Source organism: Helianthus annuus, chromosome 2 (assembly GCF_002127325.2).
Source record: "Helianthus annuus cultivar XRQ/B chromosome 2, HanXRQr2.0-SUNRISE, whole genome shotgun sequence".
NCBI classification, from domain to species: Eukaryota; Viridiplantae; Streptophyta; class Magnoliopsida; order Asterales; family Asteraceae; genus Helianthus; species Helianthus annuus.
The window spans coordinates 21,615,241-21,634,463 of NC_035434.2; the positions used below are offsets into that span (position 1 = coordinate 21,615,241).

Genomic DNA, 19,223 nt, shown 5'->3' on the forward strand with positions numbered 1-19,223 from the left:
TCATTTTCCAAATTACAAATCTAATAGAAAAACTAATAAAAAAAATAATATTTCTAACTAACATCGATGCATTTATAACAAAAATAATATTCAATAACATGTACTCAAAATGTATCGATCAAATCCTCACACTTATTTTTTTTGTCCCGAAAAAATTATCTAAAATGGAACACATTCAGAATCAATGGCATTTGTAAGAGCATTCACATCCATTCCACCATATTTTCACCCTAAATTACACTAAAAAACACTACATTTTCTCTCTCATTTTCAATTAAATAATATTTTTTATACATTTGTCATTACCTTTTCTCTCTCCTTTACTCACAACCACTTTCAAAATATATTAAAAAATTATAGGGGGTAAACAGTGTCCCTCAAATATACAGATGAAGAGTAACATTTTCTCTCTGCTCCACTCATAACCACTTTTTATACTCTTTATACTATAAAAACTCCACTCACAACATTTGGTGGAATGTATGTGAATGGTGAGAAATAATGTGGTGATGGCAAGTGTCCTCCTATATATATATATATATATATATATATATATATATATATATATATATATATATATATATATATATATATATATATATATATATATATATATATATATATATATATATATATATATATATATATATAGGGTAATGCTAGACAAAAAACCCTAAAATTCTTAGAAAACTCTGGAAACCCAAATCTCCCCCCATTTTTACCCAACCTCCCGACATTTTTTTTTTTTTTTTGAAAAAAATTACACATGTAATATACATGTTTTAGAGTGTTTTGGGCCAAAAAAACAAAAAAGCGCCGAAGTGATTTTTTTAAAATAAATAAACAAAATTCAGTGCCTAACATGTGTTAGACAAAATGCTGAAAGTTGCTGAATTTTTTTTTTTTTAAATTATCCCTTCGGCGCTTTTTTGATTTTTTTGGCCCAAAACTCTTAAAAACATGTATATTACATGTGTTATTTTTTTCAAAAAAAAAAATGTCGGGAGGTTGGGTTTTCTAGGGTTTTTTATATAGATAGGGTTTTCTATCTAGCCCTACCCTATACATATATATATATATACATATATATATATATATATATATATATATATAGGGGAGGGTTATCTTGAGAACGCTAAATATTGCGAGAACCGTGAGAACGAATGAAAAAACCAATCAAAACCAATTTTTTTATACAAACCTCATTGTAATTAAAATACAACATCAAAACAAGAATTTATAACATCAAATAATTCATTTCTCATTTCAAAATCATTCTTTTTAGATTTTTTACACATGTGTAAATATAGCAGATTTACACATGTGTAAATGGCAAACTTACACATGTGTAAATTTTCTTTATTTATGAATTCACGTAAATTTAAACGTGTAAATTGAATTTCTAACATTGTATTCGAATAATAATGATAAGTGTAGAAAAAAATTTTGAATTTGAATTGTTTTTTATCAAGTTCTCATGGTTTTTTCATTTGTTCTCACGGTTCTCACAAATATTTAGCGTTCTCATTTAAACCCTCCCATATATATATATATATATATATATATATATATATATATATATATATATATATAGGGTAAGGATAGTGTAAAAAGGGCCTAAAGTGTGAGAAGTGTAAGAAGTGTATTATAACACTATATATAATACTATATAACACCATATAAACACCGTATAACAATATGTAACACCATCTAATACCATATAACACTATGTAACACTATATATCATTATATAACAAATATAACACTATAAGTTGTCTGATAACATGTCTATGATAGATGTATAGTGTTATATTTGTTATATAATGATATATAGTGTTACATAGTGTTATATAGTATTATATGTTGTTACATATTGTTATACGGTGTTTATATGGTGTTATATAGTATTATATATAATGTTATAATACACTTCTTACACTTCTCACACTTTGAGCACTTTTTACAGGATCCTCTACCTATATATATATATATATATATATATAATTTTTTTTTTCGGGTCCTATATCGATTTGGGCCATGAGCAGTCGCCCACCCGGCACTTGCTCAGGGCCGACCCTGTCCTAACAAAGCCACGCAAGTTCGGGTCCCAAAAGTGAGCAATAAGTAGATTAATCATAGATGTGTGTTTTGTCGTTAAAAAATAAAAGTTAGATTTGTGCCTCTACTTCATTGCAAGAGAAAGTGCATTATGGCTCAAACTCAAAGTGGTCTTAATGGTGGTGTGTAGTTAGTTGTGTCATTTTGAGCGCATCAACAACCAGCTGTTAAATGATCTATATGGTCTTTGATGATCAAGTCAATATACACACGATTTTACAAGTCTGTATCATAGTAAATTAGAAGGTAAAAATGTCTTAGAGTGAGATAAAGTTTTCTCATTTTACACGATGACAATTGAGCAGAACTTAGCGAGTCACACTTGTGTTGGGCCTAAGCCTATTGGCCATGCTCACCGCTCAAATGAGTATATTTTCTACAAAAGTGGTTGATTTAGCTATATTTGGTCAATATTAAAGGGGCACTTTAGGGTAAGTACCCTAGTCCTGACCAATCATCACTCGTCAAATTAAAAAGTGCATTAAGTACCCATTAACTAGTAAGTAGTGGTGGCAGTGTTATGACGTGGGTACTTAATAGAGTCAAATGCCCTAACCAATCACAAGTTACCAACACCTCTCAAAAGTCAACACCCACCTAGAAAACAAACATCTCAAGTGGGTACATGTGTTAGCTTCACAAACCCGCCGGACTTACCCTAGGGGAGTAGGGGGTGGTGGCGGTGTGCTGGTATGGGTACTTACCCTAAAGGCCCTACCCGCTTGGTGCCCCGTCCCCCTAAGAGCATTTACAATGGTTTCTCTGTATATTTGTGAGTGAGTTACTTATATTATAAGGAATGATTGTGAGTGGTTGTGGGTGGAGGAAGAGAACATATTACTGTTCATCTGTAAATATACGAAAACTCTGTTCACCCTTATTATATTTTTAATGTTTCTTGAAAGTGGTTGTGAGTTGAGAAAATAGAAAAGATAATTTTTTTTTGAACAGTAAACTTCAATAGAAACTAGCGAGACCTCAAATCAAGGACCGCCACCACGAAAGTTACAACATATACAAGGGATTAATCGCCCAATCTTTCCACAGAATGGAACAAAACCTAGTCCTGTTTTTTAACCACAAATACGACCAAGACTTAATAGAATAAACGACTTCCGTAACCTTCGGCTCTTTTGCTTGGAAAACTTTGGCGTTTCGAGCCCTCCATATAGCCCAGCAGGTTATCATAACAATCCCTTTGACAGTCCGTTTCCCCCGTTTGTTAGCTGGAATATGATGATGCAGATTTAACAAATCTTCAAAATCGAAAGCAAAAATAGGGCCTATCTTGCACCAATTACCTACCGCAGACCAAACACCAAAGGAAAAGCCACACCCAGTAAACAAATGCATCACGTCCTCGTCCTCCACATCACATAAAACGCAAGTCACATCTGGCATATCAATGTTCCGACTACGAAGTACTATCTTTGTAGGAATGCGCTCCATTTCAGTTCGCCATACAAATAAATTAACCTTGCCTGGAACCCAAGTCTCCCACTTCATCTTGTAGTTACTCGGCTGTTCTGTGCCTTCCTTTATCAGCGTTTTCACATCAGCTACAGAAAAGGGTTGTCGAGTGTCTGTCTTCCAGTTCCATGTATCGTCCGAACCTGTAAACGACACATTAACTAATAAATAAGATACCTGCATCTCTGAGATCTCTGCTACTGAAGAAATGCCTTTTCGCCACTCCGGAAAGAAACGCAGGTTGTTATCCACCCTCCGCAGCTGATCAAAAACAGAACAGAGTTTAGATTTCTCCAAACTGTAAAGGTTCGGCCACCGGTACTTCAGAGCTGTGTTCCCAATCCAAATATCATACCAGAATTTAATAGCTTTCCCGTTTCCCATCGATGGTCTGATGAGGTCGATCAGTTTGCTCCCATTTAGCTACATACGATTGACTTCTTTAACTATATTGTTCCAGCAGCCTTTAATGCAGCAGCCTTTAATGCAGCAGCCTTTAATGCGACTGTTGAGAGGTAAAAAATCCCACCGGCCTCTCCCGTAATGAACAAGTTGCACTACCTTCACCCAAATAGAGTTAGGTTGCGTTTTGAATCTCCACGCCCATTTCGCTAAAAGGGCAATATTAACATCCCTTAGCTTTGTAATGCCCAAACCCCATTTCGCTAAATAGAAAATATAATTATAAAGGTTTAAAAAATATTATTAATTGAAAAGAAGAGAGAAAATGTAGTGATTTTTAGTGAAATTATAGAATTGATGATAAGGAATTCAATGTGGATGCTAAGTGTTTAAACATTATAGCCTATTGGCATCTTAGGTGTGAGATAAGGCTTAGGGACCATTAGGTGTTGGGTCCGATTCCTACGAAGGGATTTTTACTAGATTTATTAGGTTTCCTCATAAATTGGTGTATAGGCATTATTGCCTATGGATAGTGGCGGACCCATGATTTTTTTTTCAATGGGGTTCGCTTTTATTGGTGTTTAGATTTTCCACAACCTAACGTTCGAATTTTCGGGTTGTCTCCATTCGGGTCGGGTTAGAAAGAGAAACATAGTAGAATACAACACTAAAATTCAATAATCCTTGCATAATTAGCTTTAAAATTCGAAATTTCTTTTTAATATTGCATAATTAGCTTTAAAATTTAAGTTTTAACAAAACTAAGTCACAAATTCTAAATTAATATTCATAGCACGAAACATTCAAATCTAAGTTGTTAGATGCTTGCTATCAGCAGCCTCTTCCTCATTTCTCATGAAACTTTTGCAATTTTAATGGTGCTTGAGAGGTTTCTTTTGTAAATGTTGGAATATGCAACACTTGTATAATCTCTGCATGTTTTTCATTCTATTATATGTGCATGGTGGGACAGAAAACAAGTAATGAAATCATTTTAACACATAATATAATATAATATATAATGCATTTATCCAATTGATATACTTCTATAAATAACCGATTTCAAGACATAATATACACTTCAATTTATTCAATTAATATACTCATGTAAATAACTAACTGGTTTCATTAAATTTTCTCTGAGTTGAATATGTATGATATTAACTGCCCCAAAAATATATAAAAAGCAAAAAAAAAAAAAAAAAAAAAAAAAAAAAAAAAAAAAAAAAAAAAAAAACAAGGTATTCTGTAAATAACCGATTTCAAAACATAATATACACTTCATTTAATCAATTAATATACTCCTGTAAATAACGATGAACCTTTATATATAGATTACAAGGCTTTTCCACTCCACCAAACTTAATCTTGATATTATGGATTCCATTTTATATATTCTTATGGGTCCCTAAAAATTTTTACATACTGAAGAGGTATGGTCCCAATTCCCTGCCTACATGGCAGGGACCACACCACTTTTATGCACACAAGGCATCCACGTCAACGAAACACTCCAGAAGCTTCTAGAAACTTCTGGATGATTCACAGTTGGCACCAAAGATGCTCCATCCGACATAAAGGACAACACGTGTCACCACTAGCAGAATGCCACATAGGCCTGCAACAATTCAGGGAGCAGCACTGACAGTGCCGGTACGAGGTATCCAGCGCAGGCGAATGCAAGAACGCCACGTGTACCACTACACCTGCCATGACAGAGCAGACCAAGAGGATATTCCCCTTGGTCGGACAGCTGGCACGCGCTCACAGCTGGCACGGCTGCTCCTTCCTTCTTCACCCTCCGGCTATAAATAGGACCCTTCATCATTCAGGTTCAGGATCTTTACTCTCCTTACTCACTCTATACACACACTGTTTATTTCCTCTCGGAACAGTACTTATTCTCACGCCGGAGCCTGGTTAAGAGGGAAAATCCCCTTCCCCCCTCTTAACGAGACTAACGGTGTTTACTGTTTTGCAGATTTCGAGTTATCAATACGAGTAAAAGAAGAGGTTGAACCCATTGGACGAAACAACCCCCTTGATTATCCTTGTGATAATCACTGTTTCAACATTGGCGCCATCCGCTTTTTTGCAAAACCACTCTCACCTCTTTTCTTTCCTAAAAAATACTCGTAAAAATGGCAGACCAAAATCATTCACACCCAGTCGACGGAGAAGTTTCTTCCTTTGAACTCGTTTCGGACACGGCACACGTCCAAAGGGGTCAAAGGAACGAGACCATCCAAGAGGGACAGCTGAACAACGAGTTTCCATCCATCTTTGGAAGTGCATCCAGGGCTGTTAGCCAAACCACAACTGGACCCGCTTTCCAAACACCAGCAAGAATCATCACTCAAACCACAAACGGAGCTGCTCTCCAATCTCCAACGGGGATATTACACCAAACACCTCCGCCGATGCAGACTCTAAGCCATGGAGCAGGCCCTTCTGCTCCATCGGAACAAGCGCAACTCAACTACTCTGCACTTTTAGGGCTACCCGAGGGAAAAACTCTGGCTTCCTGGTATGCCGAACAAATGGCGTCCATAAACCTCGTTTATACGCAGCTCAGCGCACAACAAGCCTTGCTCCAAGCACAGGCTAACTAATCAGCATTCGTAACTCCACAACCAAGGTCTCTGAGTACACACACTGCTCAGCAGACAAACGCGTGGAACTTACGTCCAGAAAGAGGACCAGTGCAAAATGTAAGAAGACCTAGCGTACACGACACACGCGATACTTATGCTGAGACAGAGAGCAACTTCGTTCAAAACTCCAATCTACAACGAAGGCCGATCCAAACCCGTTTGGGCGTGCGCAACATGAATACGGAATGGGAAGAGGAGGAAGACGACCCAACTTACAAGGAGGAATCCACAGTGTTTAGCAGACTTCCTCCGGAACACGAAGCATACAAACCAACCAAGCGCGCGGGGTATAACCCCAAAGCAGAGCATGATTACACCTTGAGCTATCGTCCTGAGGACATGGCTGAAAATTCAAAATTCATTCGAGAAATCGCGTGCGCGGCCATTGACAAAACGAAATTACCACATAACGTGGGTAAATACAACGGGTTGACGGACCCAGACGATCACCTCCAGGTGTTTAAAGGTGCAGGAGCAACAGGCGGATGGAACTTACCAACATGGTGTCACCTGTTTGCTCAGACATTCGTCGGCGCGGCGCGCAATTGGTTTGACAACTTACCGGCCGGCAAAATCAAATCATGTGTCGATTTCCGAGAGAAGTTCCTAGCACACTTCTCTCAGCAGCGAAGACAAGCCAGAGATCCGGGTGATTGTTTGAACATATGGAGAAAAGACTATGAAAGCGTAGAAGATTTCATTACAAGGTACAACAAAGAATGTTTAGAGATCGGAGACATACCAGAAAAGATGATGCGCGCGCACTTCATGCGAGCGGTCAAGTGCGACGATCTGGTTAAAAGAATCAAAGGGCGAGATGGAGGACCCAAAGACTGGGGAACCTTCATCGAAGCATCCAAGACTATCGCGCAGACAGACAGGCAACTGACCGGTGACGATCACCGTCAGCGCGCGCACAACCATAACGATCGAAACAACATAAGGGGCAGAAATCAACCCTGGAAGGCTTCTGGGCACAGAGAGAGAAGTCCCCCACGGGATGATGCACGCCATACGATCAACCAGATAGCCCATCGAAAGGAAGTGAAGCGTGAAAATAGAGAAAAGCAGTGGACTCCATTGACCAAAACACCTTCTGAAGTCTTGGCCACAGAGAACCATCAGTTCAAACCACCTTTGCAAATGCGCAACAAGAGAGGTCAAGACCCAAATCTCTTCTGTGAATTCCACAAAGATACGGGCCACTTAACCGACGATTGTTTCAGTCTAAAGCAAGAAATCGAGAGAGCCCTGCGAGATGGGAAGCTCACTCATCTGGTCAAAGGCGGAAAGCGCGACTACCGCCAAATACAAAGAAGAGACGAGGGACCAGATAACAAAAAGCTCAGAAAGCTAGAAACCCACATGGTGCAAGGAGGTCCACGAAGACCAAGGAAAAACTACAACAAGCGCGCGCAAGATGATTCATGGCGCGAAAGGCAAGTTATTTTTCCAGTTGTTAGAGGGGGTCCAAGAGAAAAGCGACCAATAATCATTCCGGGTGTGGTCGGCCACTACCAAACAGATTACATCTTCATTGATCCCGGAAGCACCGCAGATATTATATATGAACAATGCTTCAATCAATTTGATCAAGAGGACAAGGCGCGCCTAGAGCCAGTCGACTATCTACTAACTGGTTTCTGCAACGAGGCCGTTTTTCCCCTGGGACAAATATCATTTCCGGTGTTGCTTTCAGACGGGAGAAATTCAAGAACTGAAGAAGTCACATTCATGGTATTGCCGGCACACTCAAGACATGACATCCTCCTGGGAAGAGAATCCCAAGGAGATTTCAGTATGATCTGCTCTGCACCACATTCCGCTGTCGGATTCCCCACCGAAACAGGCATTGCGCTGATATATGCCAGTAAGGAAGTTTTAGCAACAGACGAAATCAGACCAGCCAAAGCAAGCAAGCCGGCACCGCGCATAGAGGCAGAAAAATGGGTATTGAACAGCGCATACCCAGAACAAACGGTCACTCTGGGGCCCGCCATGTCCGACCTAACGCGCGCGGCGCTCAAGAAATTACTGCACGACAACATGGACGTGTTCGCTGGACACCGGCTGATATGGTTGGCGTTCCACGGCACATAGCAGAACACCGTCTAAATGTCTCAGAAGACGCAAAGCCAGTGGTGCACGCCAAACGCCACCTAGGCGACATCAAACACGATGCCATGAAAGAACAAGTGCTAGAGTTGCTAAACGCAGGAATCATCAGGGAAGTCCGGTACCAAACATGGGTAGCAAGCCCAGTAATGGTAAAGAAACCGAATGGTAGTTGGAGAATGTGTGTTGACTACAAGGATCTGAACAAAGCATGTCCCCATGACTGCTACGCTTTACCAGACATAGACGAGAAAATAGATTCTTTGGCAACATTTCGGTGGAAATGTTTTCTGGATTGCTACAAGGGGTACCACCAGGTCCAAATGGCCGTTCAAGACGAGGATAAAACCGCATTCCGCACACCAACGGGGCTGTATTGTTACACCAAAATGTCGTTCGGCTTAAAGAATGCAGGCGCAACATTTAGTGACGCCATTGGTAAGTACATAGAAGTGTACATGGATGATCTGGTAATCATGAGCAAGGAAGAGAGCGCGATGCTGGCAAATATCCAAAAGACCTTCAACACGCTGCGCAGCATAAGTATCAAACTGAACCCAGCAAAGTGCTCATTCGGAATGGAAGAAGGGAAGTTCTTGGGCTTTATAGTCACAAAAGACGGCTTCAAGGTAAATCCAGAGAAGGTCCAAGCCATAGAAAGAATGCCTTCACCGTCAAACATCAAAGACATGCAGAAGCTAGCAGGACGATTAGCAGCACTCAATCGTTTTCTAGCTAACCATGCTGCAAAATCCTTCCCATTCATCAAGACCTTGCGCAACTGCATGAAGAAAAGCCAGTTCCAATGGACTCCGGAAGCAGAAAGCGCATTCCGCGAGATGAAAGACTGTCTCATCAAGCTACCAACTTTAACCGCACCAAACAAAGGAGAGCCTTTGGTACTTTACCTCTCAGCTTCTGATAGGGCAGTCGGGGCCATACTGCTCGTTGATCGTCAAGGTGTCCAAACACCTGTCTATTACGTATCTCGAACCTTGACCGACCCGGAAACCAGATACGCAATCATGGAGAAGCTTGTCATTGCACTGATCCACGCGTCAAGAAGGCTGCGCAGATATTTCGCTAATCACGTCATCCACGTGCTAACAAACTACAATATCGGAAATATCCTAGCAAGGCCAGAAATATCGGGAAGGTTGGCCAAATGGGCAATAGAGCTGGGGGGACACAATGTGATTTTCTGAGCACGTCCATCGATCAAGGGCCAAGTCTTGGCAGATTTTATGACAGAAGTCCTAGACGACAAAGACAGAGAATGTAAGGCGATGGAGAAAGCTGAGAAAAAACAAACAGAAGAGCCATGGCTACTGTACACAGATGGTGCATCTAACGAAGATGGGGCAGGCGCAGGGCTAAGGCTAGTAAGCCCTGACAAACACGAGTTCACATACGCCATACGCCTAGACTTCAAGAGCACAAACAATGAAGCGGAGTACGAAGCCTTTCTGGCCGGCTTGCGTTTGGCAATCAAAATGGGGGTCCGACACATCGAAGCACACGTGGACTCCATGTTAGTAGCAGGCCAAATCAACGGCCAGTATGAAGCCAAGGGCGACATAATGGCACTATATCTCAACCAAGCAAAGATGTTGCTACAAACCTTCTATTCCTACAAGGTGCATCACATAAACCGCAGCTAAAACAAGCCGGCAGATGCTTTAAGCAAGCTTGCGTCGACAAGTTTCCAGCACCTAGCAAAGGATGTGCGCATAGAAGTTTTGAGCAACCCATCTGTTCCACTCAGAGAAGTAAGCGTCATCCAAACAGGAACCACGTCCTGGATGACACCCATAATCATGTACTTACAGTCCGGGATACTTCCAGAAAACAAAGCTGAGGCGCGAAAGATCCAATACAAATCAGAACATTATCAGATGGCAGACGGGATACTGTATCGGAAGTCATATCTCGGCCCGCTGCTAAGATGTGTTGACGCCGACGACGCGAATTATCTGATCCGAGAAGTACATCAAGGCATTTGTGGTATCCATGCCGGGCCGCGAATGGTAGTGGCAAAAGTAATGAATGTCGGATACTACTGGCCCGGGATGCATCTTGATGCCGTGAAAGAATTGAGAAAATGCAGTGGCTGCCAGAGGCACGCGCCAAAGACCATGCGCCCCAAGAACGAACTGGTGCCAGTAACGACCGCATGGCCTTTTCAGCAATGGGGCATAGACATGGTAGGCCCTTTCCCAGAGGCTCCAGGAGCAGTCAAGTTTATAATAGTCGCGGTTGATTACTTCACCAAGTGGGTAGAAGCAAAGGCCCTCGCATCAACCACATCGGCAGTCGTTAAACGATTCATATGGGAGCAAATCATATGCCGGTTCGGCTTACCCCTCAGAATCATCACCGACAACGTAACAAACTTTGCAGCAGATGATCTCGAACGATGGTTCAAAGAACTGAACATCGAACATACCTTCTCTTCGGTTGCTCACCCGCAAGGGAACGGTCAAGTCGAAGCAGTCAACAAGAGCATCGTCGATGGCATAAAGCCAAGCCTCGGTGAAAAACGACGAGGTTGGGTCGATGAACTACCCAGCATACTATGGGCCCATAAAACAATGCCAAAAACAAGCAATGGCGAAACGCCTTTCAGCTTGTTCTATGGGTCTGAAGCAGTGATCCCAGCAGAAATCGGGCTACCATCTCCAAGAATGCTCTCCATGAACCTAATCAATAACAACGAAGAACGGAGGATCGACCTGGACCTCCTAGAAGAACGGAGGGAGATGGCAGCAATCAACGAAGCCAAGTACAAGTCAAAGCTGGAAAAATATTACAACTCCAGAGTCCGAATCTGCACCTTCAATCCGGGAGATTATGTCCTAAGAGACAACGAAGCGTCCAACGCAGAAAAACCCGGAAAACTGGCTCCCAAATGGGAAGGCCCATACATAGTCGATGCAGTACTCGGCAAAGGAGCCTACAAACTACGCACCATCACCGACAAAGAGGTTCCACGAACCTGGAATGCCCAACAACTCCGAAAGTGCTACATGTAACACAACCATGTAATCGTAAAGGGCGTACAGCCAACACATTTACTCTAATACAAGAAGTGTTTGGCTACTTTTATTTCATGCAAATTTCTTGTCACAACTGCATTTATTACTTTGGGCGTACACGAAAACATCAATGGCTCGACCATAGGAAACGTTGTAGACCTCCAAGGCTCGTCACAACCAAGTGAACAGCCGGGTCAGAAACACAACCAAAGCCTACAAAACGCCAAAACATAACTTCGTGCCCACATAAACACGAAAATATCGATAGCAAGGTAACTAAACATTGTAATGCTCCCAAGGCTGATTACAGCTGAGCTCACACAATAACCTGCAACTCGATCACTTCGTATGTCACATACAAGCGCGCATACTTAAACGACAGAATAAAAACGTTGTAGCAACACAACATCACCTGTCAGCGCCATCATTCATTCGTGACACCTGATCAAAGTAACTAAACATGCACATATTATGACGATAACAAATTCGCATAACCATAGAAAAAAGCGACAAAATATTCACACGAATCCCAGGCACATACGCCCACAGGTAACAAAATTTAAATTGTTTTAAACAACCGACATTACAGGCCCATTCGCGGCCATACACGGCGCACAGGCCGGAGTCCACCTTTCAAGTCTGGCTGGGGCAGCACCCCCGGCCGCGTCACTATCCTCTCCTAACGCTTTCTTCAACAACGCTACCCCATCCACTTTACAAGCCAACTTCTCAGCAGCCCGAACAACAGCAAACTCAAGCGTGGCAAATTCTCCCCGTTTGGCAGTAAAAGCACCTTCACAATCTTCCTTGTACAGCTCAAAATGATAATCCTTCTCTTTGTTTATGACTGCTGCTTTACCTTCAGCATAACCAAACTTTCGGCCACTATTGTAAGCTGCCCTACCCAACTCAAACATATAAGTGGCAAGCTCAGGAGAATGCAGGATGCGATCAGCCAGCTGCACAAAAAGGAAGCTCGAATATGATGAGTAGAGGAAATAAAAATAAAAAGGCAAAAGCAAAAAGAAAAGAGAAAATAAGGCAAACAAAGAACATTACCAAAGGCACACCACGTGAAAGCAACCACCTGCTGTCAGCTGAGGCCTCCTCAGCAAGAAGCTCGGAAGCTTGGCACTCAGCCGTTTTCTCAGTAAGCAAGCCCTGAGCAGTCTCACACTCAGTAGCTTTCTCCTGAGCAAGAAGCTCCAGCTTGTCAATCCGAGCAACATACTCCTTCTCCTTTTTCTCAGCAGCAACACGCGCCTGCTGCGCCTCTTCAGCAAGGGCCGTCTTCTCACCAGATAACCGCACGATGGCATCACGCTGCGATTGCATCTCCAAATTCGTACGCACACACGCAGACTCCCAATCTTTCTGTTTTTGCTCATTTAACTGTTTCTGCTCTTCAAGCTTCCGCTCGACTTCAGCAACCCTCCACTGCAAACCCTTCTTCTCAGCATTAAACTTTTCCCTCTCTTCAGCAAACGACTTCTTCGCCTCCTCAAACGCAAGAGTCTCATCTCCCATCGACCGCCACTCGCGAAGAATTTCTTGCGAGGTGGCAAAGAAATGAACCCCAGCACTAACATGATCGTCCATAAGGGCAAAGCGGTTACGATTCTTCTGAAACATCCTCTCAGCATGCGGAAGAGACAATGAGAAAAACTCATGACAATTCTTAACATCATCCATCTGAGAGCCCTGAGTAAGGCTCCAACGGGGGGCGTGGGGCAAATCGTCGCAGGCTGGGTTACCCCAGGAATCATCAGGATTACGCTCAAAGTGCGGACTCCGGACAACGCCGGAAGTAGCTCCACCCCCACCAGGAGGACGTTTAGTGTAGATGGTTTGTTGTGGGGTGGTCTCACTAGACTCCATCTGCACTTCAACACCTTTTCCCCTGTCACCTCCACCATCACCTCCGCCATCACCTCCAGCAGCATCACCTACTTCAAACATACCTTCGGCAAACCCTTCACCACCTTCCACGTTCACCTCAACACCACCACGAGGAGGGGTCAAACCAACTGTCCTCGACGGAGGAGAAGTAGGTGGAGTAATCTGAGAAATATCTACCGCTCGAGGTTTCTTCCCAATCTTGACTGCTATCATAAAACATGAATCAAGAACAACTCCGAGAAAACAACAAAAAAAAAAAACCAAGAAGGAAAAACACTACAATGCACAACTAGAAGCTACTTACCAGTTGGAGGAGCAGAGGCAGCAAATATCTCCTCCAAAAGGTTCCCACGACCCCCACTAAACACGCCCAAATCAATCTCAGACTCCGAGGGCGCTGGGGGGCCTCCTTTTGAAGCTTCGCCTTCTTGGCAGCAAAAACAGCAGCAGCCTGCTCATCAAGTCGACGTTTGTGATCATCGAGAGCTTTTTTCTTCATGTGCTCAGATAAGGTAGCACTGTCATCAGGATCCGACTGTTGACTCTTTTCACCAACCCCTAAGTCAGACAACGTATCAGAAACTACCACATAACCTAGACAAGGATGAGTAGAGGGTCGCTTACGAGAAGAACCAGCACCTTTACTCTCAGGCTTCTTCTCTCTCCTCCCAGACCTATCAGTTCTCGCCTTTTTCCTCGACTCCAACTGAGCAGAAGGATCAACCGGCACCTCTACATCATCGTCGTCACCAACAACCTCGTGCACAGGTTCAGTAACATCACCGTGCACGGTACCTGCACGCGCGCAACGAGAGGTTAGATCTTCAAAGTTTTGACCAGAACTTTCACTTGAAAGAACAATGACTTCTTCGCGACCCGCAACGAGAGGGTCATTCAAAACATCTTCACCTAGAACTTCGGCGACATATCTATTCAAGCTCTCATCTGACGGATGCAAAAAACGACCCCGGATCTGGTCTAACCACGTCGGGTTCCCATCCGCTTGAATAGCCTCAACCATGGTACCAGCTGTCTTCGGATCCAAGACGTTTAGCAAGCTGTAACCAACTGCAACGGAGCAACAAGATGAGGGAACACATCAAAATATACTAAACCTAAAGGAAAATAAATCAAAAACAAACTCAAGGAAGAAACATACATTTACCCTGATGGCTGTACACAGGTTGACCCAGTGGATGTTTGGGCACCCACAACAAACTCATCCCGGCCCCAACTAAAGCCATCTCATCCAGCTGAGAAATGGCAGTCGCCTTAGAAGTTATCCTTTTATACCAGTCCTGAGCAGCATAGTCTTGCATATAATCCACCTTCGGAATCCCTTGACTCATATGTCTGTAGGGCATCTCTATGGGAATCACACCACGGCGGATGTAAAAGAACTTCTGTTTCCAGTCATGAAGGCTCTTTAACGGCACAGAGCACACCGGAGCAACACCCGTTCTCGCTTGAAAAGAATAAAAACCACTGGTGTATGTAACGCTGTAAAAAACGTTGAGCATTTCGAAAGTAGGCTCAAGACGATAAGCCCTACAAACATACTCAAAGTGGGTAATGCGTGGAAGCCCAATCGCATTTATTTGAGAAATATGAAGTCCATAACCCCTTAACACAACAGCAGTAAACTTCGTTATCGGTAATCGGAAACTACCCTCCCGGAAAAACGCTACATATAAGGTGATATAGCCCGGAGGAGCATCCAAAGCAGTAGATCCAGGAGGAGGATACTGAGCCCCCCACTCAGGACGGAAGTTCATCCCCCTCACCAGGTTCTGAAACTCATCCTCCTTCCAGTTAATAACAGCCTGATCCGGACCAGGAGGGGCTCTACCTCTATGTTTTCTCTTCTTCTGGGAAGGATTCCTCTCAGACATAGTGAATACAAAGAAGTAAGAAAACCTAAACTCAAGAAAATATAGAGAAACGGCGAACAAGGGGAGAAGATAGAAAGAAAATCACACTTGAGATTTGAAAATGTAAAGGAGAAAGGGTAACCGCCTTTTATTTATACCCATCGCATTTAATGCGATGGGTAGTGGAACGGCAGGGCACAGAAAAAGCACCCAATAGATGACTGCCACGTCAGAGGAGAGAGAAGACGTCGTCTCTTTTTTCGGGAAGCATGGGCGACAAAATCGGCTGACGTGACAGAAAGTCACTGCAAAAGCAACTGTTCACCTCCGATAAGACAGGGATGTCAGATGGTCACACCAAACACTTCCCCATAACCACCAAACTTCCACCAGAAGGAAACATCAAAGGCCAAAACCCATGCGCCATGCGTCCATTTAGCTCACCTTTTTCAAAGGGCCAAAACCCATGCGCCATGCGTCCATTTGGCTCACTTTTTTCAAAAGGGCCAAAACCCATGCGCCATGCGTCCATTTGACTCACCTTTTTCAAAATGCCAAAACCCATGCGCCATGCGTCCATTTGGCTCACTTTTTTCAAAAGGGCCAAAACCCATGCGCCATGCGTCCATTTGGCTCACCTTTTTCAAAAGGACCAAAACCCATGCGCCACGCGTCCATTTGGCTCACTTTTTTCAAAAGGCCAAAACTCATTCGCGATGCGTCCATTTGGCTCACTTCTTTCAAAAAAAGACAACATCTACACGCAACGCGCCCATTTTGGTCCATTTTACATGTACCAAACTCTACGCGATGCACAGAACCCACAACTCTCATAAGTCCAGAATCCCTCCTAGACGATCAACTCAACTAGAAGGCACACTGGACTGGGAGGACTTGAAGAGGTATGGTCCCAATTCCCTGCCTACATGGCAGGGACCACACCACTTTTATGCACACAAGGCATCCACGTTAACGAAACACTCCAGAAGCTTCTAGAAACTTCTGGATGATTCACAGTTGGCACCAAAGATGCTCCATCCGACATAAAGGACAACACGTGTCACCACTAGCAGAATGCCACATAGGCCTGCAACAATTCAGGGAGCAGCACTGACAGTACCGGTACGAGGTATCCAGCGCAGGCGAATGCAAGAACGCCACGTGTACCACTACACCTGCCATGACAGAGCAGACCAAGAGGATATTCCCCTTGGTCGGACAGCTGGCACGCGCTCACAGCTGGCACAGCTGCTCCTTCCTTCTTCACCCTCCGGCTATAAATAGGACCCTTCATCATTCAGGTTCAGGATCTTTACTCTCCTTACTCACTCTATACACACACTGTTTATTTCCTCTCGGAACAGTACTTATTCTCACGCCGGAGCCTGGTTAAGAAGGAAAATCCCCTTCCCCCCTCTTAACGAGACTAACGGTGTTTACTGTTTTGCAGATTTCGAGCTATCAATACGAGTAAAAGAAGAGGTTGAACCCATTGGACGAAACAACCCCCTTGATTATCCTTGTGATAATCACTGTTTCAACACATACCGTTTCTACTTACTTTTTAAAAAACATTGGGATCTCAGGACCCCGACCCACATAGTATGGGTCCGCCCCTGCCTATGAAGATGAATATGCTAATCAGGTGGTTCCGCTGGTGATACTATGATACGTTCCGCTGGTGATACTATGATACTCCAGTGGTCTGTCATACTTCGGTGATATGTAAGTGATCCACATTTGTTTAAAAAAATACTAACAATATTGTAAAGTACTATAATTAGAAAAGCAGAAAATAATTTTTTTACGAGTTTGTGATCACATTTAATATATTAATTATTTATGTAATATGCAATTAAATATAACGAGTTGGTGACTCAACTCCAACCCAAACTCAGAAAGTGAATAACTTATAGTAATTTAGATTCATACCTTATAAAATAAAACTAAAACTAATCTAATATACCAAATTGAACATTCTTAGTGATTAGGTGGTCCAAAGCAACCACATCAACTAGACAACCATTACTAAATGGTCCAAACCAACTACGCCATAAATTACATTTCATGCATATAGAAAAGGTCCATCTTTATTAGCCACATGTTTATTATAATGATTAATAAATAATATTCTAATGGTATATTTATATTCATATTCATATATGATAAAAAATAAAGAGAATGAACAGTATATTTATTATTCAATTAATATTACCATTGATTTATTATTAACTTAATATATTACAATTCATATATGATAAAAAATAAACAGAATGAACAGTATATTTATTATTCAATTAATATTACCATTGATTTATTATTAACTTAATATATTACAATTAGATTATTAAATTAATATTAGAATTAGATTAAGAGATGAGCAAATGATATTTGGTATAGGTACCGGTCTCAAATTTATCAAACTGGTGTATTTTTGGTACCGGTTCCGCACAGGTATTCACCGGTTTTTACCCTCAAATACCGGTGTTGTACTAATACCGAACCGTGCCATACTAGGTATATTCGGTACCGGTGCCCACTTTTGGGGATTTCGGTACTAGTATTTGCGGTACCGGTTGGTAACGAGCTCATCAAATCTTGTAGCAACGCAGCAATGCAAGTAGCAAATGGTATTGGGTATAGGTACCGGTCTCAAATTTACCAAATCGATGTATTTTTGGTACCGGTTCCGCACAGGTATTCACCGGTTTTTACCCTCAAATACCGGTGCCGTACCAATACCGACCTGTACCGAACCGTGCCATACTAGGTATATTGGGTACCGGTACCCACTTTTGGGGATTTCGGTACCAGTATTTTCGGTACCGGTTGGTAACGAGCTCATCAAATCCTGTAGCAACGCATCAATGCAAGTAATTGCACCGTTTAGATTACTTTTCATACACACAGTAAGTAAACTGTATTTCGTTTGAATGAGGTTTTATATACACAACAACTTATTTTGCTTTCTTTTTTGTCTTTTTCTGTAATGAATGAATTGTAGCATGTAAAATTAACTTGAATATTTAGAATATTGATGAGCAAATCGCATCAAATCCTGTAAACGAACCGGTATCGTATCGGTACCAAATTTACTATACCAAATCATTTTCGGTACCAATTTGGTACCCACCTTTTGGCGTTTTCAGAATCGTTACTTTCGGTTCGACACCGGTCTAGCACCATACCTGTATTTATTGATTTCTACCTTCAAATACCATACCGTATTGTACCGAGCATTTTCGATGCCGGTACCTAATTTCGATGATTTTCTGGATCGGTACTTTCACTGCCATTACCGGTACCGAGCTCATCCATATTTTAACGTGTTAGCACCGTAATAACTGAACTGAAAACAACCGAATTTCCAACGTGTAGGGCGTGTGAGTTCTATTATTATATATTAGGTTATTTAAAATCGTTTTTTTATGACGGAGTGACTATCCTTACCATGTCATTTTATTTATGTTTTGATATTCGGTATCTGTTTGCCGTTGCTGACACGCCTTTTGTAGTCATTGGGTCCCGCCGCAACACGCGGGCGGCAAATATAACTAGTTTAACATAATAGTTCTTTATAAACTTCATAAAAAAGTTGGTAGTTTTGTTTAATGCTCTACGTTTGTTTCATTTTCTACATACAACCAACTGAAATG

The 19,223-nt window shown here is 42.1% G+C and overlaps 2 protein-coding genes across 2 annotated transcripts; one reads left to right on the forward strand and one right to left on the reverse strand.

The window, feature by feature from the left end:
• Positions 1-3,123: 3,123 nt before the first annotated feature.
• Positions 3,124-3,972, reverse strand: LOC110902551. The gene has a single exon (XM_035980416.1). The coding sequence runs from the start codon at positions 3,970-3,972 to the stop codon at positions 3,124-3,126; it is 849 nt and encodes a 282-aa protein (XP_035836309.1).
• A 2,849-nt stretch (positions 3,973-6,821) lies between these two features.
• LOC110887560 lies at positions 6,822-8,747 on the forward strand. Its single transcript, XM_022135140.1, has one exon. It carries the CDS (start codon positions 6,822-6,824, stop codon positions 8,745-8,747), a length of 1,926 nt encoding a protein of 641 aa, XP_021990832.1.
• Positions 8,748-19,223: the final 10,476 nt, after the last annotated feature.